At 38.1% G+C, this 25,883-nt stretch overlaps 1 protein-coding gene across 1 annotated transcript in view; it reads left to right on the top strand.

Annotated features, from left to right (window-relative positions):
- The window catches only part of DNAH5 (dynein axonemal heavy chain 5), a 164,407-nt gene extending 139,662 nt beyond the window's left edge, over positions 1–24,745 (top strand). The window contains exons 66-79 of the mRNA XM_076330347.1: positions 4,324–4,567; positions 5,659–5,773; positions 6,197–6,387; positions 7,676–7,797; positions 8,661–8,810; positions 10,468–10,713; positions 12,287–12,506; positions 13,170–13,375; positions 14,186–14,389; positions 14,979–15,194; positions 17,798–18,010; positions 19,395–19,547; positions 21,473–21,704; positions 24,044–24,745. Of these exons, the coding sequence (XP_076186462.1) occupies positions 4,324–4,567; positions 5,659–5,773; positions 6,197–6,387; positions 7,676–7,797; positions 8,661–8,810; positions 10,468–10,713; positions 12,287–12,506; positions 13,170–13,375; positions 14,186–14,389; positions 14,979–15,194; positions 17,798–18,010; positions 19,395–19,547; positions 21,473–21,704; positions 24,044–24,195 (2,664 nt within the window). The 3' untranslated portion in view covers positions 24,196–24,745. The remainder of the gene's footprint in view (positions 1–4,323; positions 4,568–5,658; positions 5,774–6,196; positions 6,388–7,675; positions 7,798–8,660; positions 8,811–10,467; positions 10,714–12,286; positions 12,507–13,169; positions 13,376–14,185; positions 14,390–14,978; positions 15,195–17,797; positions 18,011–19,394; positions 19,548–21,472; positions 21,705–24,043) is intronic.
- Positions 24,746–25,883: the final 1,138 nt, after the last annotated feature.

Here is a 25,883-nt window from a genome sequence, read left to right as displayed (position 1 = left end):
AGGCTCTTCTTGTGAGGAAAACTTAGCTTTCTGTTTTTTAAATGCATTGCACTCTAAAATATGTTTAACCTTTTAAATTGAACTCAGCAAAACATGAAATTTAATTTGGCTCAGAATGATTTCTCAGCATGATAATTATTATATTTAATTGGATGCTAACATTCTTTTAATGCTATACTTTTAAAAATTGTTTCTGCTTCATCAAACTTGCATAATGCTTGTCTTGCTTCGTAATTGCTACCTGCTTTTCTTTAGTTCCATTAGGCATCAGTTGATTAAAATGGAGTTAACTGTAGTTTTCTTGTCTTTTTTCATCAGTTTTTGTCAGAATCTTCTGAATCTGTATGCACATCTTCTAAGTTATGTGACATTTACATTATTCTGTGACAATGGTCCCAATAAATCTTTTCTACCTGATGATGATGTTTCAATATACCTTTTGTACAGTGACAAGAAAAGAACCTAAATCTGATAATGATAATGATTTTTTTTTTAAATTTCCTTTTTAAGATAAAAGGACTTTCTTTACAAGAAGTAAATGCTTCAAATACTTAGGAATGTTAGCAGAATGTAGGAGTGAGAAGACCACAAGTTTAGAATGTAGGAAAACAAAAAAACAATTTCAAAAGTTGTAACAGTGTCTGCTGGAAATACAACACGGCAGAGAGGAAGCAGTCTAGGAGGTTCCTGGAGTGTGTGGAAGACAACTTCCTGACACAGCTGGAAAGTGAGCCTACAAGGGGAGGTGCCTCGCTCGACCTGCTGTTTACAAACAGAGAAGGACTGGTGGGAGATGTGGTGGTCAGAGGCCGTCTTGGGCTTAGCGAACATGAAATGATAGAATTCTCGCTTCTTGGTGAAGTAAGGAGGGGGGCCAGCAAAACCGCAACCATGGACTTCCGGAGGGCGGACTTTGGCCTGTTCAGGACGTTGGTTGAGAGAGTCCCGTGGGAGATGGTCCTGAAGGGCAAAGGGGTCCAGGAAGGCTGGACGATCTTCAAGAAGGAAGTCTTAAAGGCGCAGGAGCAGGCTGTCCCTGTACGCCGTAAGAAGAATGGGCGGGGAAGACGACCGGCCTGGCTGAACGGGGAGCTCTTGCTGGGACTCAGGAAAAAAAGGAGAGTTTACCGCTTGTGGAAGAAGGGGCAGGTGACTCAAGAAGAGTACAGGGATCTCGTTAGGTCGTGCAGAGAAGAAATGAGAAAGGCAAAAGCCCAGCTAGAACGCAATCTGGCCGCTGTCGTTAAAGACAACAAAAAAAGTTTTTACAAATATATTAATGACAAGAAGAGAGCCAAGGAGAATCTCCATCCTTTATTGGATGCGGGGGGGAACATTGTCACTGAGGATGAGGAAAAGGCTGAGGTACTCAATGCCTTCTTTGCCTCAGTCTTTAACAGGCAGAGCAGTTATCCTCAGGGTACTCAGCCCCCCGAGCTGGAAGACGGGAACGGCGAGCAGGATGAACCCCCCGTAATCCAGGAGGAAGCAGTCAATGACCTGCTATGCCACCTGGACACTCACAAGTCTATGGGGCCGGATGGGATCCACCCGAGAGTGCTGAGGGAGCTGGCGGAGGTGCTCGCCAAGCCGCTCTCCATCATTTATCAGCGGTCCTGGTTAACGGGGGAGGTCCCGGAAGACTGGAGGCTTGCCAGTGTGACACCCATCCACAAGAAGGGCCGGAAGGAGGATCCGGGGAACTACAGGCCTGTCAGCCTGACCTCGGTGCCGGGGAAGATTATGGAGCGGTTCATCTTGAGGGCGCTCACAAGGCATGTGCGGGACAACCAGGGGATCCGGCCTAGCCAGCACGGGTTCATGAGAGGCAGGTCCTGCTTGACCAACCTGATCTCCTTCTATGACCAGGTGACCCGCCTAGTGGATGAGGGAAAGGCTGTGGATGTGGTCTACCTGGACTTCAGCAAGGCCTTTGACACTGTCTCCCACAGCATTCTCCTCGAGAAGCTGGCGGCTCACGGCTTAGACAGGTGTACTCTGCGCTGGGTCAAAAACTGGCTGGACGGCCGGGCCCAGAGAGTTGTGGTGAATGGAGTTACATCCAGTTGGCGGCCGGTCACGAGCGGTGTTCCCCAGGGCTCAGTACTGGGGCCGGTCTTGTTTAATATCTTTATCGATGATCTGGATGAGGGGATTGAGTGCACCCTCAGTAAGTTTGCAGACGACACCAAGTTGGGCGGGAGTGTTGATCTGCTCGAGGGTAGGAAGGCTCTGCAGAGGGACCTGGACAGGCTGGATCGATGGGCCCAGGCCAACTGTATGAGGTTCAACAAGGCCAAGTGCCGGGTCCTGCACTTCGGCCACAACAACCCCATGCAGCGCTACAATCTTGGGGAAGAGTGGCTGGAAAGCTGCCCAGCAGAGAAGGACCTGGGGGTGTTGGTCGACAGCCGGCTGAACATGAGCCGGCAGTGTGCCCAGGAGGCCAAGAAGGCCAATGGCATCCTGGCCTGTATCAGAAATAGTGTGGCCAGCAGGAGTAGGGAAGGGATCGTGCCCCTGTACTCGGCCCTGGTGAGGCCGCACCTCGAATACTGTGTTCAGTTTTGGGCCCCTCACTACAAGAAGGACGTTGAGGTGCTGGAACGTGTCCAGAGAAGGGCAACGAGGCTGGTGAAGGGTCTGGAGAACAAGTCTTATGAGGAGTGGCTGAGGGAACTGGGACTGTTTAGCCTGGAGAAAAGGAGGCTGAGGGGAGACCTCATCGCTCTCTACAACTCCCTGAAAGGAGGTTGTAGCGAGGTGGGTGTTGGTCTCTTCTCCGAAGTAACAAGCGATAGGACGAGAGGAAATGGCCTCAAGTTGTGCCAGGGGAGGTTTAGATTGGATGTAAGGAAAAATTTCTTTACTGAAAGAGTGGTGAAACATTGGAAGAGGCTGCCCAGGGAAGTGGTGGAGTCCCCATCCCTGGAGGTATTTAAAAGACGTGTAGATGAGGCGCTTAGGGACATGGTTTAGTGGGCATGGTGGTGTTGGGTTGACGGTTGGACTCGATGATCTTAGAGGTCTTTTCCAACCTCAATGATTCTATGATTCTATGATTCTATGAAATCTGTGTAAATGAAGGCTACTCAAATGGGAGAGTAAAACCGTCCCTTACGCTTAGCTAAGGTCCCAGGTTCATAATGCCTCTAGTGCTATATGAGAGATCATGTATTTCTTAGTGTTGTCCCTGTTTCTTTGGAATAGTAGCAGCCTGTCTGCAGTGCTGAAGTGGACTTGGCAAAGGTGGAGTGAATGCACAGCTTCCAACTTTGGAGAGACATTGTTAAAACTATCCACCAGACCTTTGTAAACAGTGAAGGAATACTTCTGTAGACATAGCTAATATTTCTACCAACTGGCTCACTTATTGTTGATTCATAAGATTCAAATTATCCTTATCTTACGAAAGACTCTTAACCCCTCCTCTCCCTTTTTCTTTCTTTTTACTTCACTGTATTGAAACATTTTGTATTGTTTCAACGGAGTATTTTTATCTCTGAGGGATTAATTTGTAATAAGTTTTTAAAGTTTAATTTTAAGTGTAGTATAAGAATGAACTAAAAGGCCTTTTATCTCTGAAGAACATGTTTTTCTAGATATTTTGAACAGTTTTGCGTTTTTTTTTAAATGCAAAGCTATTCATCAACAGGTATTCATCTTTTATATATGAGTGCTGGAAAACAAAGTAGGCATATAAACCACCCAGCTTGTATTACTAAAAGTAATCAACTAAACACTTCTAGTGGAGCAACTCGATTTGAGTTCTACATGCCTTATTTTCTTAATTAATGAAGCATTTTAGTGAGAGACTGAAGTTATCCCTGTTTGATGGAGGAGTATTTTAGATGCATTTCTTGAAATATTTTATGCTTGATTTGTTAACTAAGGATGCTCATTATTACTAAGACTGTATTTTCAACATGGTGATTGGAAAACAGGGCATAAATGAGGATGGCATTAAATGGAGTGAAATAAAATCCTGTGCCTGGAAAGGTGTTTGCACTTGTCTTTGTCTGAAACAGAAAGAGAAGAAAAACAGTTACTATTCTGAACTTCTAATTCTATTAGGGCATGATATGAGCATGTTCCATAATATTTGTTGAAATGATTTGTTAATGCGTACTTACGTAGCAGGTTCAGAAACCTGGCAATAGACCTGCTGTCAGAAATACCGCTGGAATTCTTTCCCCAGATTAGTGCAGTTACTCTTGACCTACACCGTTTTAGTAGGATCAGTACTTTTAAAACTAAACACCTTGTTTTATTTTGTTTTTATTTTTGATTACTCTTCTGTTTTCCAAATATGTATTCCAACAGGAATTAGAGAAAGAAAGAACAGATCTTATTGAAGATGTCACTATGAACAAAAGGAGGATTAAAGACCTAGAAGATAACCTTTTGTTCCGACTTACAAGCACTAAGGGTTCTCTGGCAGATGATGAGAGTCTAATAATTGTATTGAGTAACACTAAGACGACTGCTGAGGAGGTAACACAGAAGCTGCAGACTTCTGCTGAAACCGAAGTACAGATCAACTCAGCCCGTGAAGAGTACAGACCTGGTGAGTGAAGGTAGTGATGAAAAAAAAATCACTGGAGCGTACAGTTAAAACAGCAATACTTAGAGTAAGAGAAATGCTAGGATGAGATCAGGAAGACCTTAATGGGCGGGAAGCACCTGTGTTTTCCTGTAAGTAAGATGTATCTATGAAATGTCATGTTGAGCTATGGTGGAGAAAATAGTCAATGTTATGCTTCATGTGGAGTTTATAAAATGGAATCATCTAGTCTCTCCCTAGACTTCCCATTGCTCTATATACAAGTGTACCTGTCCCTGTAGTCTACTGGGTAAGAAACTTGGGAGGGCTTGCTTGTTCTGTCTTAGCTGTTAAAATGTTGACACTTTTTATGGACTGTCAATGAGACCAGTCATTAGGGTATTTAGGTAACTGTATGCTTGGGTTCAACATGTTGACGTTCTCTTAGGGGGCCAGTGTAATTGTAAATGCTTTTTGTATCTGTTTGGATGAATGCTTTGTTTATCCTGTCATAGATCCTCAAGTTATTATAGTCAGTCTTTTGGCTTTTAACTGACAGGTGAAAATGTGAAAAAAGTGAAAAAAAATGCTCTCTGGAATTTCATGAAATGTGTAAAATGGTACAGTTAGTGTACCATTAATCATTGCAGATTTTGTAAAACCTTTGTATTTAAAACTAAATGTCTGCTGAAAGTTAAATCAGTGCTGGCTAAGTTTAAATATAGTTCATTTGGCTTTTATATGACTCCTGTAAAAGTCTGTAAAGAGAAATTTGTTTGGATACTCAAACAGTACTTCAAACCATCTTACTTTTTATATATTCTACTGGTGATCTGAATATTGCAGTATACCATCCAGATGCTCTCCGAATATGCTCATATTTGCAAACTGGGCTTTACATAGTATGCATTAATTACAGGAAAGATTTTTTTTTTTCTGATGTATAAATGAGGATTAAATTAATGTTTTAATTATTTTTCTGGCCAGTAAAGAATGGAGCGACTCAAGGATCTTCAGTTAGCATTAGTGTTAAACTCGCTGTACTTGTTGTAGAGAGTTAAAGTTTTCTGCTCTGCATTTCTACTTTGAACACAGTCTTATTTCCTGTCCTTCAGTTGCAACTCGAGGTAGCATCTTATACTTCCTTATTACTGAGATGAGCATGGTCAATGTGATGTATCAGACTTCGCTTCGGCAGTTTTTGGGGCTTTTTGACCGCTCCCTAGCCAGGTAATTCAGCTAACAACAAGTATCATTTGTATTTACCCAGTCCTGGAGGTGGTTGTAGTACAGTAAAAATTTGTTGTAAACTAATGTCAGAAAGAAGAGTGTTGCTCGGTACAATCTCGACAGGAATTGTCAGTTTAAATACCCGTAAGCCTTTGTCTGTTAGTTACCAAGGCAAAGAACCTTCAAATGTACTTACAGTCCTTAAAAATTAGGCATTAGGTAATTAAAAACCATTATACTGTGTTGATTTTCAGTTATGCAGAAAGGCTTGATTAGAAAGGAATTTTTTTTTGTTTCTCGTTCAATATGAGAGTTGTTGCTAGCTTGCTGCCTGATATTCTGTGTTTGTGATCTATTTTTTTTTTCATGTTTGATAAAGCCTATGCAAATTGACATTCAACTGCATTGAATTTCTTCCAACAGGTCTACCAAGAGCCCTATAACTAGCAAGAGGATTACTAATATTATTGAACATATGACATATGAAGTGTTCAAATATGCTGCTCGAGGACTCTATGAGGAGCACAAATTTCTTTTCACGTTATTACTTACATTGAAGATTGATATACAAAGAAACAGAGTGAAGCACGAAGAATTTCTGACACTTATTAAAGGTTGGAACTACGGGACAATTTTTAGTAGAGCACATATATTATTGTAGAAAATTTGTGAGCTGTAGTTATATCTCCTACCCAACCTGCTGCTTCCTTTTGCACATGAGAAGCCAGTCTTGAAAGAATACATGCTTATCATTCTGTTCTGGTGACAGACATTGTATGGTAGTTCTAATTTATAGCAGCACACTGAATATTGATAAATATAGCTTTGAGAATAGTGAGAATTTAAAAGAAAAGTTAAGTATCTTTTCAGTTGATGTTTATGTCTGCTGCTCAAATACCACCAGGTATGTGTTTGATTTGGAAAAATTATTATTATACTAAACATCTTTTAGTTTATTTGGTAACTGCAGGAGGACGAGCAAGCAAATAGGAACAGAAGGTGATGCTAACAGTTTAAAAGAATGTCAGACCCTTAGCTGAATGTGACAAGTTCATGGCTTTAGTCTTAACTGCATGCAAGTACTGTGTATCTTCACTTGAAAGCTTGGAGTCATTTTGTACTCCCTTTCCAAGATACTTAATTTTCCAGGCAACATTTATTTATGAATTATAACTATTAATTTTTCCATGTTGAATCTTCAGAATATCTTTTCCCATCAAGCATTTATTTTCAGGCACGTTGGACAAAGAAATAGTAAATCCTCAAAAGAGAAATTGGCTAACAAAGATTAAGTTTAAGGTGCATCACAAAAAAAAATTAATATAAACTAACCAAACTACAAACTCTGTTTCACCAAAGGTGGCATGACTTTATAAGGTAGAAAACCCCTGTAACTTCATGATTAAAAATCTGGATTCTTCTACGTTGTGTTTTCTTTTAATTTTGTGTTTGCTTTCTTTTAGCTTCGGTTGAATTCCAAAGAAGGCAAATGTACCTATTGGCAAAGTTATTACATTATCTAAAACAACAAAAAACCAAAGAAAAAAACATTGAAATTAAGTTGCTTCAGTTTTTTCTCCATAAATTCAAGCTTATTCTTTTACAGTAAAAAATAGATTTAGCTTGTAATGGGAAGCTGTTACGGATTTAAAAAAAATATGTTTTAGAGCAGGATGAAAAATAAGATTTGAAAATAAATTTTGCATGTTACCTAACTCAGAAATTTCTTTATGACTGTCCTTAGTTATTAAGTAGTCTTTCTCTGGACCGGGAAGACTTAGTCATGTGAAATAGTCTTGCAGTATATAGTTTACATTTTCCAAATAGGTCTTTTTTCTTTTTTTTTTGGGGGGGGGGTGTTTCCAACAGTTCTAATTATAACTAATTCCTAATTTCTTGCAGGTGGTGCTTCCCTAGATCTTAAAGCTTGTCCTCCTAAGCCGGCTAAATGGATTCTGGATATGACTTGGCTGAACTTGGTGGAGCTCAGTAAACTTAAACAGTTTTCAGATATTCTTGATCAAGTAAGTAAGAGCTTTTTAAAAGGAATCTCTTGTTTGACACTGATCGTCTGGTAGTGATCAAGGCATGTGGTGGGAAACTTTATTTTATAGAACAGAATGAAACTGTCAGCAGATAGCCACAGTTGTGGCCCTGACTGCTTAGCAACCTGTATTGATAAAAAGACTTTAAAAACCCTAGGAAAATAAGAAGAAAGTAGAATGTTTCACACTCTGTATAATTATAATACTTTCAGATTGGGATACAACTTGCTATTATCCAATTCATGTAATGCAACTTGAATCTTCTTCCGGTTGTTAGACTTTCTTGCATCCCTGTTGTGCTTTCTTACACTGTTTTATGATGCTTGTTCCAATATTTCTCTGATTACATGGACTAAGAGCTAGGGAAAGAGTGTTCAGTAAATTCAACACTTGTGTGAATAGTCTTAATGGACGCTAAGTGTATGGTAGCTAATGGAGTAAGTAAATAACATTTGGTATATGTGAAGAGTACCTTCTGTACAGTCATTTGGGGAGAAGATACGTACCTCGTGCTTTCAAAGCTATGTCTGAGCCTAGCTATCTGTGTTCTGACCTTGCTATACCATTATATGATTAATGGAAAATACTGAGTAGTAGCTCATTTTTTCAGAATACGAATACTTAAGGGCATTGTTGCATTCTACAATTTTGTACTTAAAATCTGAAAGCTTATCCTCTCTTTCTCTAATAGCCTTACTAAATCTGTGTAGTAACATTGCTAAACAAATGCCTGTGTGTGGATTACGTGTCTCCGACCCTCATAAAAAGTTTGTGACCTACTGGCAGTTGAAATGTGACTTGTCTGTTTAGTGAGATTTACTCCTTTGATGGTGTAACTGCAGATTTCCAGAGCAGAGAAACAGTGGAAAACCTGGTTTGATAGTGAGAATCCTGAAGAAGAACTGGTTCCTAGTGGCTATGGTCAATCCCTGGACTGCTTCAGACATCTTCTTCTTATCAGGTCTTGGTGTCCTGACAGGACCATAGCTCAGGTACATTTATATAGCCAACATAGTCTATTTAGGTGTCATTAGAATAGTAGTTACAGGATTGCAGTTCAGTACTTTTTTTATTTAATCCTAAACTCCTTTTTGTAATGGACCTTTACATTGCATTTTCTGAAATTCTTTTCAGACAATTTATGCATTTGTTGCAAGGGCAGTGTTAGCAAAATTATTCCAATATATTCAACGAATATTAGCCAATGATTTTACTATGGAGATAGGATTTCATCTGGAAATGTATGTGTTTATCCAGTTCTGCTTTATCAGTTCAGAAGGTATTTTTGACTGTCCTTGCCGATATTATTCACTGGAATTGTACAAGTGTCCTCATATTAGGCCTTCATGAACTCAGTTGGCTGAGAGAAAACAAAACATGAAAACAATTTAATTGAGGAACCATTTCTTGCATGGAAGAATTAGACCCACCTTAGAAAAATCTATATAAAGGTCTGTTCAACGTTTTAAATTTAATGCCATCTATTTAGAAAGGTGAGAAATATAAAATTAAAGTTTATTAAATAGTTAGACCTATTTTTAAGAAAAATCAACTTCTAGGAGCTTATTTTTAATCTTTATGTTCTTCTCCAGTGCAAAAACCTAAAAATTACACAATTGCTGACAATTTCAGAGCAATGGTTGGCAATTTACTGAAGTCAGAATGCATCACTAAAAGTGTGGTATTAATTTTATGGGTGCAAACCTTTAGACATTGTGACTGGATTCAGAGAAAGTCTCAGCAATTATTGGTGTAACTGCGGTCAATAGAAGGTTAAATGGTACTGTATAATGAATGTCTCAGATGTGCGCTATGTGTCTGAAACTGATCATGCAAAATTAGTTCCTCAGTTCTGTTAGCAGGGGGCAAGATACACTTTTCATCTTACAATGGTTTTATGAAAACTGATAGTTTATCAAATGCTAAATGCTGAATATCTTTTGTCTCTGAGAAGTAACACAGAGGTATTAAGGGAAAGACTGGTCTAAGACAAAAGCAATGTAGTGGGAAAGAATACAAGGGAGATCATCTCAGACTGTTTGAAAGAGCCTTTTCTATTTCTTAGTAAAAAGGAACAATAATCTAACAATTTTTGAAATAAATAAATAAGGAATAACAGATGGCCTTCACCTCTTCCTTTGGATCTTCTACTTAGTGACAGTTCTTTTCATCAGTACTACTATTAATTCATTGTTTAAGCATGAAGGTGGGAAAGACCTAACACCTTTGAAGCATATCTTCTATCCTTTCCTCCTTTTTTCTCTAGTATTTAGAAAGGAAAGCTAGATTTTAAGGTTAGGAGTTATGCTATCTAATGGAGATACCATCTGAATTGTTAAAACCTTTCTAAAGGTTTAGTAAGGTTATTATTTTTATTATACTGTAATTATGGGTATTAGATAAAACAATACATGCAGATATATGTACTAGAATATTTTTTAACTGGTATTATAAGGCTGTGACAAATAACACCTTCAAAGACAGTATGATATATTAATATGTAAAAATAAATTTGTTGCATATTTGTATTTCTGATATAAATTTATAGCAGCCTTTGCTCTTCAGTCTACTTATTGGTTGTATTTACACTGGGAAGAAAACAGTATTAAATGATTACATCACAGGTTAAATTTACCCTTTTTAATATAGGCAAGAAAATACATCATTGACGCTATGGGGGAGAAATATGCAGAGGGAGTCATCTTGGACTTGGAGAAGACATGGGAAGAGTCAGATCCACGTACTCCTCTCATATGCTTTCTTTCCATGGGCTCTGATCCTACGGACTCAATTATTGCTTTGGGAAAAAGACTGAAGGCAGAGACACGTTACGTTTCCATGGGACAGGGGCAAGAAATCCATGCTCGTAAACTTCTACAGCAGACAATGGCTCATGTAAGAGACAAAAATCTGAATGTTTTTTGTATTTTTATTAAACTCTTAGAAATGAAAATCCTGTCATGAAATAAAGTTATTTGGTGAGTAGTTAGTGCTGATGCAAGAACCTATATTTATTTGTATAAATAAGTGTCCTAAGCAATAGAACTGTCTTTTCACAGTCATTTAATTGGCCATAACAAAATTTTTGATGCTGTGCAGACATCAGTGTTTTTCATATAAAATGGAGTTTTTGTTGTAGGTTGTTGACTGGTGAACATAGCTGGATTGATCGTTTGGAATGCATGAATATTAAATATCCTTCAGCAAGCATTTAACAACATTTTTTGCAGTTTTGTATTTTTAGTAATACAAACATATTTTGTTAAATGAAGAAGTTTAATTCCAAATATACTACTGATAGTTACATAACCTTGAGAAAAACAAGGCTGTATAGCAAAATGTTTTGTATTGCTGTAGTCTGGATTTTGAATTGGGATGGACAATCTGATAGCACAGGCATTTTACAAGTGAAACATGGAAGAATTAAAGAATAAAATTTACTGCATGAGAAACAAAAGCTGAGATGTTCCAATTTAGCATGCTTTGCCCATCAGGTGATAGTACTGCTATGCCTGCTCATGTGATGAACAGATTAAACTTCTTGCGCTCCTGTGTTAGGAGCTTCTTCCCTGTCTGTATAACCAGTTTTCCTCTGACTTTTGCCTCGGATTGTCGTTTGACAGCTTCACATTAAGAGCTAAATAGCAGATCAGATGAGAAGAAACTTATTCAAAAGATAGGGAAGAAGAGTTCCTTTTTTTAGTTAAGAGAAATTCAGTTACTTTCCCTCACTGTGTCACATACCCTCTTAATGAAGAGGTATGTATGTATATATGAAGTATGGTAATTTGTATGAGAAAGTTTGATATCTATTGATTGATAGCAATAGATTAATTAAGTATGTATATTTGGTTTTTTTTCCAAGCCTGTGACTCTTGTGAGGAGCAACGTTTAGCAGCTTGCTTTATGGAGCGAGCTACTTCTGAACTCCCTTATTTAGGATCAATGAAATCATGGGTTCACCTAGAAAGTCCAGATTTATCAGTGTTTATCAGCACTATAATCATATCCAGATACGTTTTAAATGTACCGAAATGGAAAAGGTAGGGACTACCTGAGAAGACCCGATTGGACAAGTAAGGACCACTTGTTTAGATGATAAAACCAAACAAGCTAACAATGCCTCCAGAAGGAACAGCCCACAGCTTAGCTCATATGAGCTTTCTCTTGGAGAAAAAAAAACTTTGTTAATTGCATGTGTACCATTATTATGGATACTGGTCTCTGTTTGTACATGAAAACAAATGATTAAGGCCTTGGTTTTGATTTGGTGAGCCAGTGGTGCAAAATCACTGTGGAGGATTTCTTCCTTTAACAGCTCTCATAAGCACTTAAACATGTTATATTTTGCTATAGCTTAGATGTGTTGGCTTTGTTCCTAACCTACAGCATAAACGAAGAGTGATTTTAGTGATTTCAGTTTGTAAACAATGTTGATAACTTTTTATATTCTGTTGCTTTAAACTAGGGAGGTTGGGCACTTCTGCAGAACTGTCACCTTGGACTTGACTTTTTGGATGAGTTGATGGACACTGTAATAGAGACAGAGACTGTCCATGAAAGCTTTCGACTGTGGATGACAACTGAAATTCACAAGCAGTTCCCCATCACCCTTCTTCAAATGTCTGTTAAGTTTACCAATGAACCACCACAAGGGCTCAGAGCTGGACTAAAGAGAACATATAGTGGTGAGTGCTAGAGTGGTAATGATTTGAAGTTAAGTTTTGCTCTTTTTTGGACTCTCTGGTGTTGTGTGGTCACATTGTAGCCACTGATAGTAGGTGTAAGCTAGTATGAGGAACTGATCACAAGAATGCCGGGACACATCTTGATCCTTGGTTTGAGCTAGAAGTTGGGAAAATTAAAAGGAAGAGAAGGTCTGCTGAAGTACTGTGGCCAGAACTAATTGGACAGCAAAACAGGAAATGCTTTTTCTTTTCTCAAATGTTAGCTTCTAATATCTCAGTTCAAAGTGTTTAAATTTTTAATCTTCTTGTGTCTTTTGGCAGAAAAGCAACATGTTAATCTTTGTTGGCTATTAAGTGCTCTTTACACTGCATAAAATAAAGGTCTGTAGTCAAAGAGTCTGTACAGAAAGCAACTTAATGTGAATTCAGCTATTAGTAAATTGTGGTTTTTTTTTTTTCTGAAGTTTACTCTTAATTTGAGCAACTTAATAACATGCTATAAACTGTCTCCAGCATAGAACACTGTGTAGGACAATAATTTACTCTTGGGAGAGGCAGAGAGCCAACTGAATATCTCAAGGAGTGATGTTTTAGTACTGATTTGAAGTGGTTTTGAAAAATACTATTACTGTGTTTCTTATAAAGCCCACTTACAATCAATAGGTGTCAGCCAGGATTTACTAGATGTCAGTGACATGGTACAATGGAAACCAATGTTGTATGCTGTAGCCTTTCTACACTCCACTGTTCAAGAAAGACGCAAGTTTGGATCTCTGGGTTGGAATATTCCCTATGAGTTTAATCAAGCTGATTTCAATGCTACTGTGCAGTTCATTCAAAACCACTTGGATGGCATGGATGCCAAGAAGGTAATTAATGTTTTTGTGGGGAAGGTGGATCAGGGTGATGGATCTTTCTAGTAGTGGAATGTATATACGTTTCCCAATAACTGAAACACAAACATGATTTTAAATTATTCTTTTTTTTCTTTCCACAAACATTCAACATTCCATGTATACATGTCTGTAGAGCAGCAGGCTTAGATTAGACTTTTAATCCTGTGCATGTTAAATTTCTATATTAACCTGTACATTTAAAAAAAAAAAATCCCTCCCAGCCATCTCCCCCAAAAACTAGAAATATAAACCTTAGAAGTATAGACCTTCTTTTCAATGCTAATTAAGCCAGATAGTTAAAAATGGACCACTGTATTTTAAATATTCTTTTGTTTAAATCAGTTTTGAGTAAAAGTAATAAGATTTGGCTCCTCCAACCTTATCTTGGCAGCATAAAGAAATGGAAAGTTGCTTTAAATGACTAAGAATTCCTTTTACATTCCTCACTTTCATATGGTCACTTGTCATACAGAGGTCTGTGGCAGATCACTTTGTGATTGGCATTTTAAGTGAAGTTGAAAGCATGATTGGAATGTAGCTGTATCCCTCTTGCCCAAATGCTGGAATAGCCTCTTGAACTAGTTGTCAATGAATTCTATTTTCAGAAATCCTTGAAGGTGTTTTGGCAATGCAGGGTTATAGGAAAAAAGAGTAGTAAGAAAATAATTTTCTTCCAAAAGGGACAGAGATGCAGGACTTGGTATATCAGCTGTTCTTACTAAGGGAGATGTAAACAGGTGAGAAGAGGATTAGCTAAAGTCAGTGCTTTCTGCTTGGTTTTAGGGAATCTCCTGGAGTACTGTTTGTTACATGATAGGTGAGATCCAGTATGGTGGCCGTGTGACAGATGACTATGACAAAAGACTCATGAACACCTTTGTAAAGGTTTGGTTCAGTGAAAATACATTCAGTCAGGAATTCAGCTTCTACAAAGGATACAGCATACCCAAATGTACTATGGTGGATCAATATCTTCAGTACATACAGGTTGGTAAATGAAAGCTTTTCAACACAAACCCCCCCCCCCAATTTACTTGTTTCTGACAGGTTCCCGAGTCCCTATATTTTGTCTTTTCTTCTGAGTACCTGTATTTTGACTTTCATTCAGAGTCTTTATTGCTTTCTAACAGTCTGCGTATCTATTAGCAACAACAAATTGTTGTTATCAATGTTATCATCATTGTCATGACAGTAACCTTTCCTTTTTCATGTGATTTGCCTGAGCGACATACTTGAAGGCGTACAGTTATTAAAGAGGGCATAGAATGGAGTCCAGACATTGGGTACAACCTCACAGAAGTAAAAGGTGTAGATATATGAAAGTACAAGCTGACTCTTAAAATAGCGTATAGAGGTTAAAACTGAATTTGTTGTTAACCTTGGTGTGGTTTGGGCTGTGACATGACAAATAGATCACAGCAAGTTATTTGCCCTAACTGCTTGATCTAGCCTCTTACTTTACAAGGTAAGGGAGATATTTTTTTTTGCGTTTTTTTTTGTTGCTGTTTTTTTTTTTTTAACAATTAGCTTATAAACCCATTCTCCAATTGTGCTCTTTTTATATTTTACTATGTAGAGTCTTCCTGCTTATGACACACCAGAGGTGTTTGGTTTGCACCCCAATGCAGATATCACTTACCAAAGTAAACTTTCCAAAGATGTGTTGGACATCATCCTCAGTATTCAGCCTAAAGATAGCTCTGGTGGAGGACGTGAAACCCGAGAGGCAGTTGTAGCCAGACTGGCTGATGATATGCTGGAAAAGCTTCCTGCTGATTATGTACCATTTGAAGTGAGTTAATGAAATCCTGTCAAAAACATTTGCTCCATCTTGCTTTGTGTGGAGAAAAAAAAAGTAATTATATTGGTTTTTCTAAAAGCATGTCTGAATTCATTCATACAGGCAATACTTTAAAAACATATTTTAAACAAGTCTGACCAGACTCTTAACATTTATAATGAAGTCACTAAATGTGCACTGAAGTACTTTTGCAAGAGCTTTTTCAAAATATTAAACCACTTAATGCTTAAGTTGTCATTTGCACTATGGGGGAGGTAAGATCATCAGTTTTTAAGCTCAGCTTGTTGACACTGTATAGAGAACTGAGGTGGTGTTGCAAGTGTATTCATGCTTCTAAAAGTATTACAGCTTTAACATGTATTACTTTGGGATTCAGCTTACATCCTGAAGATATTTTTAGGTTGCTTTCTTCTTCAGTGAAGTGAATGCTGAAAAGCTTGTCAAGCGATAGCTTTCATTGATTGAAGTCTAGTGTTAGTATCTCAGGATCCATATTAACACATAATAGCCCATGTAATTATATTTGTAATGGACACCTGCTGCCTTGCAGCCATTTCTTTTCTGAAATAGCAGCTTTCCTCCTGTTTATGTGGAAGATGGAATGTCTCTCAAGGTCAGAGGGTTTTCTTACAATTAGAAAACATTTACTGATGACTAGATACATGGACACTCCAATCGACTGTATTCTGTGTCCCCATCCTGGAGACTACAGTTTAATTGACTGTTTGGACAATTTGTGTTTTTTCTGGGTCTTTCCATACTTCTTAGTTGTCCTTTAGAGCCCCAGAATTTTAGGATGCTGACTATAGTTCTTCCCAGGTGAGGCTGGTTATGAACGTCAAATAAATGAGAGGAAAATGCTTGTAAAATAGTTAAGGTTTCTATATTTCCTGTGTCAGGGGATGCTGAACTCTAGTGTTTCATTATATTTGCGAAAGCTTAAAAGCAAGTAAGATTGGTTATGTCAGTAATAAAGCATTTACAACATTTTTGTTATGAAACGGATGTGAATCATCCATTTGTGTCATCAGAAAAAAGTTCACACCTATGCTTGTGCTTTAACAGACTCCTCAAGTAGCCACCTGCTCATCTAGGCAGTTTGATGTTTTTATTAATTAGATAATTTGCCTGCCATCTCCTTCTTGAGGAGAGTGAAATCTCTTATCCTTAGTCTTCTGCCATTTTACTTACTCTTTTATTAGCATGAGGACCTGATACAAGGCTAGGTGGCTTATGAACACCAAAATTCTCCTGTCAGGATGCTGAGCTACGGGAAGGATCAAGGAGACTTGTACAATCTAACGCCCTCTTTTCTGTTTTTACACAGTAATAAGTTTCCCTTATGTGGGGTATGCTTATGAGTATAGACTCTCTTCAGGTACCCATGTCTTACATCTGTTGTTTTATGTTTTCTGTAGCCCATTTTGTGTTACGTAATCTTCCCCTCAAATGGCATATTCATGATAATGTATTTTATCTGAACAGATGAGTTAACGTATCTGAATCTGGAATACTGATTATCTAGCAGTCTTCCAAAAGTTTGCAGTAGCTGAAGTTTCTGACCTACTGTCTTTCTAGAAGCCCGAGCTTTATGACTTTCCAAAAGGCTGAAGCAGATGTCTGAGATCTGCAAAGGATTGAATTCGTTGAGTTGCTCAACTGCTTTAGTGATGGACTAAATCTCCTGGCAGCTTTTAGTCCAACTCTCTTCAAATTCTACTTGACATCACCAGGAATAGATATGTGGCTTAATAAAGACGTGTATTACATAGTGTCATTGTATAGGTACAGTTAGCCCTATTAAGTTTACAGAGCTCTTTTTGGGCAGATCAGCTCTGATCAGAAATGACAAATTGAAATTTAGTTTGTATTAATGAAAGCGAATGTGGAGCACTAAACTTTTTTACATGGTGAAAACTATTTAAATTCCTTTTTGTGTAGCAAAATACTGATAAACTTAGAAAGGATATGCACATTACTAAGAACAGGGCTGTTACCCTGTCTAGGATTCAATACATGGTATATATAATTTTTTTACCTCTCTCCCAATAGGACCATATTGACTACAAAATTTCTAGTTATGTCCATACAGTTGTTGTTAGTTTGTTAACTTTACACTTGTGATTAAAAAAATATCAGCAAATTTTATTAGAATACAAGTCTGCCTGGCGTTGTGATAGTTCCCAGGCATTGCTGATAAAAGCGCTGCTATGCTGAGGCAAAGTGGCTGGGTTAATCACTCCTGACTGGTTTGTGCAAAGTGAACCTTGGGAACTCTCTGTTGGAATTAAAGCTGAAATCCTTGAAATGGGGTATGGCCTACATGCTGTTTAAATGACGTTAGCTCATAGAATGATATACAGACTAAATCATGAGTTAGGCTAAAAACATAGCCAGTCTCAGCATCATACATTTCGTTTGGAACAAATCCCGTGTTTCTGTCTTGCAGAGGATTCAAAGAAGATGCCAAACTGACCATTTAACTTCCTAAATAGAAGTATTATGTCTTAAAAATTGTATTGGGGCCTAACCTTGACATAAAACCACCTTTGTTTTTTATTTCTGTTGAAGGATCTTTGGTTTTCTACCTACAGGTAAAAGAAAAACTAAAGAACATGGGACCTTTTCAGCCTATGAACATATTTTTGCGACAAGAGATCGAACAAATGCAGAGAGTTATTTCCTTAGTGAGAAGCACTCTGACTGATCTAAAACTTGCCATTGATGGGACGATTGTTATGAGTGAAAATCTGAGGGATGCTTTAGACTGCATGTATGATGGAAGGATTCCTGCTAGCTGGAAAAAAGTAGGTGTACATCACCTGTTTTGTAGGGGAAAAAAAAATATTTCTGTAGAGCTAGATTAAACTGCTAGACGTACAGTAAATACTTTGTTCAAACACAAGTGTTAACCAGGACTGTGCAAGTGCTGGAGTAGATTTTGGGCTAAAACAAACACAGTCAAAACAAGCAGTCTTTCATTTATAAAAATAGAAATGAATGTGGGAGATGCAGGTATTTCCCATTTTAACAGCCTATTGCATATTGGCAGGATAAAAAGCTAGAGAGAAGAGAATAATTTAAAATGTGATGATGGATTTTAAAAATTAGCACTCATGCTAGTGGACTACATTGTTGCTATTCTTTGAGATTAAGACCTGTAGTTGTAGAATCACAGAATAGTAGAGGCTGGAAGGGACCTCTGAAGATAGTCTAGTTTAACCCCACTTCTGAAAGCAGGGTCAATTAGAGCAGGTTTCCCAGGACTCTCCAGAATCAAGAGTCCACAACCTCTCTGGGCAACCTGTTCCAGTGTTTGATCACCCTCACAGTAAAAAACAACTGAACAACCACCGACCAACCAACCAAAAAACCCCTTAAGTTTAAATGGAATTTTCTACATTTTGCCTCGTGCCCATTGCCTCTTCTCCTATCACTGACAAGGATCTGGCTCCATCTTCTTCCATTCTCCATGCATGAGGTATAAACACTGATAGTATCTCCTCTGAGCCTTCTCTTCTTCAGGCGAAACAATCCCAGCTCTCTCAGCCTCTCCCCATAGAAATGGTTTTCAGGGACAACTAGAGCTATTTATGGAAACTGACGGAAAGAAAAAAGGGGAGGGTTTTTTGGTGGTTTTGTTTGCTTGCTTTGTTTTTATTGATAAAGTGTTTTCTTGGTACAAAACCTAGACGAAAGCATATGCTTCACAGGACAAGTATGATACAATGATTCAAAGAGAAAAACCATCATAAATCTTCACATAGTCCAAGCTCAATTTTCCTTAGCTTTTTTCAGAAAAAGCAGAATAGTTTTGGCAGAAATCCTGTTATCTCGATGCATTGACCTTGGCTTTAGAAAGACATGTAGACAATATTTCTTCCTAGTTGACACAGCTATCTAATTTTACAAAAAAGTAATAAAATGGACAATTACCACAGGGAGCATTAAGCATGTCTAAATGGAATGGTAGGCATGAATTTGAACAGAGCAAGAATTTGCTTCAGGTTTCAGTGGGATGCAACATCGATCAGGTTAAAAGTTAAGATATGAAAAAGGAGATTTAAATATGCTTTACTAATATTATGTTGTTGACTACCTTGTGAGGAATTACATTTTCTTGACATGAATATGATGTTTTAAAACTGCTGAATAAAATTTAAAAATGAACACGCTGTTCACTATTTTTAGGCATCTTGGGCTTCCAGTACACTTGGTTTCTGGTTTACTGAGCTTCTAGAAAGAAACCACCAATTTTACAATTGGATTTTTGAAAGCCGACCGAACTGCTTCTGGATGACAGGGTTTTTTAATCCTCAAGGATTTTTAACTGCAGTGAGGCAGGTAAATTGTGTTTAAAGTCTCACTCTGCTTATTCTTTGATATACTTTTTAAAAAAATATATATTGTGTGATGAAGGCTGTGTTACACACATGGCTCCATCTTGCTAGCAGGGAAGATATGTGACTGTATAACTGTCTAACATTTCCTGAGTGAAGTGTTCTTCCTCTGCACATACTTTTTCAGTACATCAACCGCTAATGTGTTAAAATATATGTCCTACTTTGATCCGAGCCCCATATATGTGGGGGCCATCTTACAACATTATTAAGGTAGACTGGAGAAGTAATGTCTCATGGTACCATTGAGATATCCCTGAGAAGAGGTGTTAAGCCCATGAATTTATTTTCCTTTTTTCCTCCCTTTTGATCTGTGTTCAGTACTTACCTGGTTGAAGACTTGCCAGAACAGCTATTCAGAATTAGTCTTAAATTACACTTCTCCAGTTCAGTAGCTGATTCAGTCTCTCTTCATGAAGTGGGAAAGAGTTTCCTTTATTAATGTGTACTAAATATGAAGTTTGATGTATTTTTTTAATGTATGTATCTCTGTCGAGTTGGTGATTGTGTTGGTTGCTAGTTGCATTTAGTTGCATTTGACAAGTGAGCTACTTTTTACTTCAAAAGGAGGCAATAAATACCTATGTTGGTTGGCAGAAAGGGACACATTGGGGACAATAATTGTCTGGAATCTGTAAAATTGGGAAAGAATACTCAGGTGAGAATCCAATGGGACCTCAGACAAAAGCTAACTGGTGGAGGAGAAAATGAAGATTTGCAGAGAAGGAAAATCTCTGCTCTTGCTCTGAGGAATGGGTAATCTTCGGCTTTCAAACTGAAGTTCTAATTGGTGACCTACTTCTACTACAATTGCAGGCATATAGCCTTGGAATTATATAACAAGATATTTCTTTTGAGTAAACAGTCCTAAACTGGAATTTTCTTTTGACCCAAGCTTGTGGAAAGGGTTTAGTAGCAGGATCTGAAACAGTTGGAATCTACAGAGCTTTTCCAGTTCCCTAAAAAGAGAATGTGGGTACATAACAACCTAATGTCCCAAGTAAAAACTAAAGTGACTTTCTGGGCTTTGCTATATGGTGGAACAAAGAGAAATGAGAAAGATGAAGAGCCAGAATGATCATCGAACTATAACCCTTCTGCTCTTTTAAAACAGCTAATTAACTGCAGTGTGGGACAAACATTAATTCCAATTACTTCAAAAAAATATCTTGGAAAACATTTGCAAGACCAGGATAAAACTTAGGTCTGGCATAACTTAATAGCATGGGGTAGTAAGGGATTGGGCAAGATAAAGGAGTGCTGTCCAGTGTACTAACTAACCGACTAAATTTGAAGTATATGTTGAATCTTAAGCATGTCTACCTCCAAGTGTTCTCTGGGTTTTTTGCAGTCTCTCTACGTAGCTTTAGAGCTGAGTGAGCACTTGCTCATTATTAAGAATACAGTTAATGAAGACTGTAGGTACAGGAAAAGGAAGGTAACTGCAGAAATTTATGCAGCAAATTATTCATTTTGCTTTTGTCATTGGAACTGTTTTACTTAGGACATGCAGTTAATGTTTTTTTCATCTCATGAAAATTTCACAGCTTTCATATTCGCAAGAGCCAGTTACCGTTGGCATTCTGTGTTTGTGTTACGTGGTATGGTCTTAAGATACTGCATATAATAGAAAGATTGACAATCAAATATAGTGGATAAAGTACTGCAAGCTTTCTTGTTGTACCATGCCATCACTAGCTTAGAGAGAAGTCAAACTGCTGTAAACATGGATATCATAAAAAGTTATTTTTTTTGTATTGAAGAGGGTAAGTTGTGACCATACAAATATGTTTCTAATAAATGCTTGGAAAAAATGGCTCTGTGCACATGTAAAAATGTGACCTCCATACTTTCGTCTATTTTGAGCAGGAAATAACAAGGGCTAACAAAGGATGGGCTCTTGACAGTGTAGTGCTGTGCAATGAGGTCACTAAATGGATGAAGGATGATATCACAAGCCCTCCTTTGGAAGGTGTCTATGTGTATGGGCTGTATTTGGAAGGAGCTGGTTGGGACAGAAGAAACATGAGGCTGACTGAATCTAAGCCTAAGGTGGTCTTCGAGATGATGCCGGTTATAAGGATATATGCAGAGAATAACAGTAAGTAACTATATTGTAAAGGATGTTACTTTGATAGAATGCAATGTAACTTCTTATTCAACTGCATGGAAGTCTTTTGGGCTTTAGGGATTTCATGAGGCTGTCGCTATTCATTGTATACATACTGAATCTCTTTCAATGGGGGAGACTTCCTGGTCTTCCATATAAAATGAGCTTTCAGCCTTCCTTGATAATTGATAATAGGTGCTTTTTTCCCCTAATATTTAGATAGGTCTCTACCTTCCGGTCTTAATGGTGTTAATAACTTTTTAAACCCATTACAGATGAGCTGTTCTCTGCCTCCTCTGACAAACATGCTTGTGTTCAGTCTTCCATTGACAGTATGTGTCCTAGATTGAGAAGATCAATATTTAGAATCATCATAGAATCATCAAGGTTGGAAGAGACCTCTAAGATCATCGAGTCCAACTGTCAACCCAACACCACCATGCCCACTAAACCATGTCCCTAAGCACCTCATCTACACGTCTTTTAAATACCTCCAGGGATGGGGACTCAACCACTTCCCTGGGCAGCCTCTTCCAATGTTTCACCACTCTCAGTAAAGAAATTTTTCCTCACGTCCAATCTAAACCTCCCCTGGCACAACTTGAGGCTGTTTCCTCTCGTCCTACCGCTAGTTACTTGGGAGAAGAGACCAACACCCACCTCGCTACAACCTCCTTTCAGGTAGTTGTAGAGCGCGATGAGGTCTCCCCTGAGCCTCCTCTTCTCCAGGCTAAACAGTCCCAGTTCCTTCAGCCGCTCCTCATAAGACTTGTTCTCCAGACCCTTCACCAGCTTCGTTGCCCTTCTCTGGACACGCTCCAGCACCTCAACGTCCTTCTTGTAGTGAGGGGCCCAAAACTGAACACAGTATTGGAGGTGCAGCCTCACCAGTGCTGAGTACAGGGGCACGATCACTTCCCTACTCCTGCTGGCCACACTATTTCTGATACAGGCCAGGATGCCATTAGCCTTCTTGGCCGCCTGGGCACACTGCCAGCTCGTGTTCAGCCGGCTGTCAACCAGCACCCCCAGGTCCTTCTCTGCTGGGCAGCTTTCCAGCCACTCTTCCCCAAGATTGTAGCGCTGCATGGGGTTGTTGTGGCCGAAGTGCAGGACCTGGCACTTGGCCTTGTTGAACCTCATACAGTTGGCCTGGGCCCATCGATCCAGCCTGTCCAGGTCCCTCTGCAGAGCCTTCCTACCCTCGAGCAGATCAACACTCCCGCCCAACTTGGTGTCGTCTGCAAACTTACTGAGGGTGATTTATGTACATAAAATCTGTAACCTCTGTAGTCTCTGTAACCTAAACCCAAATAACCTTTTTCCCACATCCCAAAAAAACAATGTAATTTATATATATAAAAAACTTACGTAAGTATGTATACACAACATATATAAAATGTATAACTTATATAAGGTATTTATAGATAACGTTATATGTGTAACGGGTATATTTATAAAAATGCATTTTTTTTTCTGGACAAGGCTGTGTTTGAGCTAACAGAAGCAAGAAGTGGAGTGATGTGGTAGAAGATGTTTTGTCTTTGAGGCAGAAAAGGACTGTAAGAATGGAAAGGAAACTTAGGGGGCTGAAGGACAGTGCTGTTTTGTGAAAATGTATAATTTCAGTTAATGTGGGGGTTTTTGCATATAAAATAGGAAATGTTGTTGAATAGGCATGTAAAATAGGATAGGACTATCCACTGTTGAATGTAAAATTGGAAGTTTCTGTTGAAAAGCATTCCACCTCTAAAAGCAAAGCCTGCTTGCATGCTATTTTGCTAGGATTTTGTGTAGCTGATCTTTTATAAAAGGCATGATCACTGTGAAAGCAGCCAAGACGCTAGATAATGAACACTGAAGTATTAAGCACGAAATAGACTACTGTTCTAATTCTGCAGTGAAGAAGTTGACAATTTATACTCCGAAATACTAAATGCATTTCAAAATTGGTTGTTCAAAATAGGGTATTTTTTATTTTGACTCATTAATAATATATTGGGAAGAAGTAATGTTCAGTGGGCAGATTGAACTAATAATAACGCTAATCACGCTAGAGTATCCATTTACATTTCTTGCTACAGCCAGTTCCTAGGTGCTGATGTTAGATCTTAAACCTACAGGAATTTCAAGCTGCATGTGGCCTTCAGCTGGCAATAACACAGTAGCGAACAGTGTGAGAATCAAGTAAGAGTTTTCTTTGGTGGTGATGGAGAGCTGTGTGCTATTGAACTTCGATTCAATTTTACATTTGCCTTATGCCCAGTCCCTTAGGGCCCTGGTTTTTCAACCTAGTTTCATTGTTTTTTATGTCTCTTCTGTCTTCTCAGCTCCAAAAGATCCACGTCTGTATTCATGTCCAGTCTACAAAAAGACCATTCGAACAGATACGAATTACATTGCTGCTGTGGATCTTAAAACCCTTCAGCCTCCAGAGCACTGGGTACTGCGTGGGGTAGCACTTCTGTGTGATGTCAAGTAATGTTAAAAAAAAAAAAGGTTTCTAAGAGTTCTTTTCTGTTTTTAAATGTAAACATCAATATGTAGTTAGCTATACAATGGATCACTTCTAAAAATGTATTTTCTGAGGCATAGACTCGGTTATAGTATTTTTAGAAAGTTGTTCTCAATAAACACCTACAATAGGCTTATAAATGCTAAATCGTAGAGTAATATTAAGTTTGGTAAATAGATTGAAGTATTTCCTTTGTCTTGACAAATCATGACAAATATTTAGTGTTCCTATCTCACTATTGTGTGCTTAATTTTACCTTGAATAAAGATTAATTGACTTGAACGTTGTTACTTTTCAGTGGTAAATATGCTTGTATCAGGGCTTACCTTCAAGTAGCTAAATGCAAAGCTTTTTTCTTTTTTTTTTTTTGTATGTGTATCTGTGAAAGCTAAGCCCAGTTGCTCATTCATATTAGTTAATATCCCTCAAGATGATGTTCCAAGATTTATCTCCTAGCTGATAGTTTCTAGTTTGCTTGCTGTCTGAATAAGGAAGGTGAGGCTGGAAAAATGGCACACCTATTTCACCACTTGGAGTACAATTTCATTGTGTTACATAGGAAAAAAAGCATTTGACAGCTGCCAGAATTCCTTACTATCTGGTTCATGACTTATAAATATGTAATGGATAGGAAGAGAATAGTTCCAGAAGAATGGTTGGGTATTTTTTCATGTGCTAGTACACCAGATTTGAGTCAATCTTCATCAAGGTTGTTAGTTTTATGACATCAATTTTAGCTTTGTTTCTGCTCTAATTTTGCAATGTTGTGATTTTATATATTGTGGTGGGGTTTGGTGTTTTGTGGTTTGTGTGGTTTTTTTTGTTCTTTCTCCTTTTTTACTTACGTGCTGCAGCCTTTTTGGTGTCTCAGCTAGAGAGGAAACTTTTCACGTGGGAATTCATCTTAAGAGAGAAATGTTAGCAGCTCCATTTAGTTGAACACTATTGGCTTCACACATCAAGCACACTTACTTAATCATCAAAAAGCCAGTGTATTTTTGTTGCTGAGTCCAATAGGTCATGTATCTTAGTGGTCCACTAGTCATTCACAATAACGGGTGCTGCAGAAGAGGAAGCAGAAAGAACCAATATTTCTGGTGCATCTGTCATACATAAATGCTGCAATGGAGAAGCTGTTTTCAATTTTATGTCAAATCAATACATGGAATTTGAAGGGTGCATTAATTAGTTTATTAAGTAAATGTGTGAAATATATCTCTTGCCTAAAGCTAGTATTTAAAGAAATAAAAAAAAATTATAAATTATAAGACAGAATAATTGTCTTTGTATTTTAGTGGAGACTTCAGCATTCATTTCTACAGTCAAACTAGTTATGAAACGTAGGTGGAACATTGATTCTGTTTGAAACTCTAGTTGTAGAGGTCTTTCCATTGTCTTTCCATCTTAGAATTATTCTTTTTTTTTCTTTTTTCTTTCAAATAACTCAGTGAAACAAATGAAATGTATGAAAATCTCCTTTAGGAAATATTTTTAATTTAGACATGGCAATAAATAAATAGAAGATGGGAGGGTTGAATTGTTCTTTACTGGACCGTAGAGCACCATACTCAGACTTCCAGGAGATCCTCCAGATGCTCATTGGACTTCTAAGTTGCTGTGGACTTTCACCAAGACCTTCCTCTCTGAAGGAGATG

Source organism: Aptenodytes patagonicus, chromosome 2 (genome assembly GCF_965638725.1).
Source record: "Aptenodytes patagonicus chromosome 2, bAptPat1.pri.cur, whole genome shotgun sequence".
NCBI lineage: Eukaryota > Metazoa > Chordata > Aves > Sphenisciformes > Spheniscidae > Aptenodytes > Aptenodytes patagonicus.
This window is presented reverse-complemented; position numbering and strand designations above follow the sequence as displayed.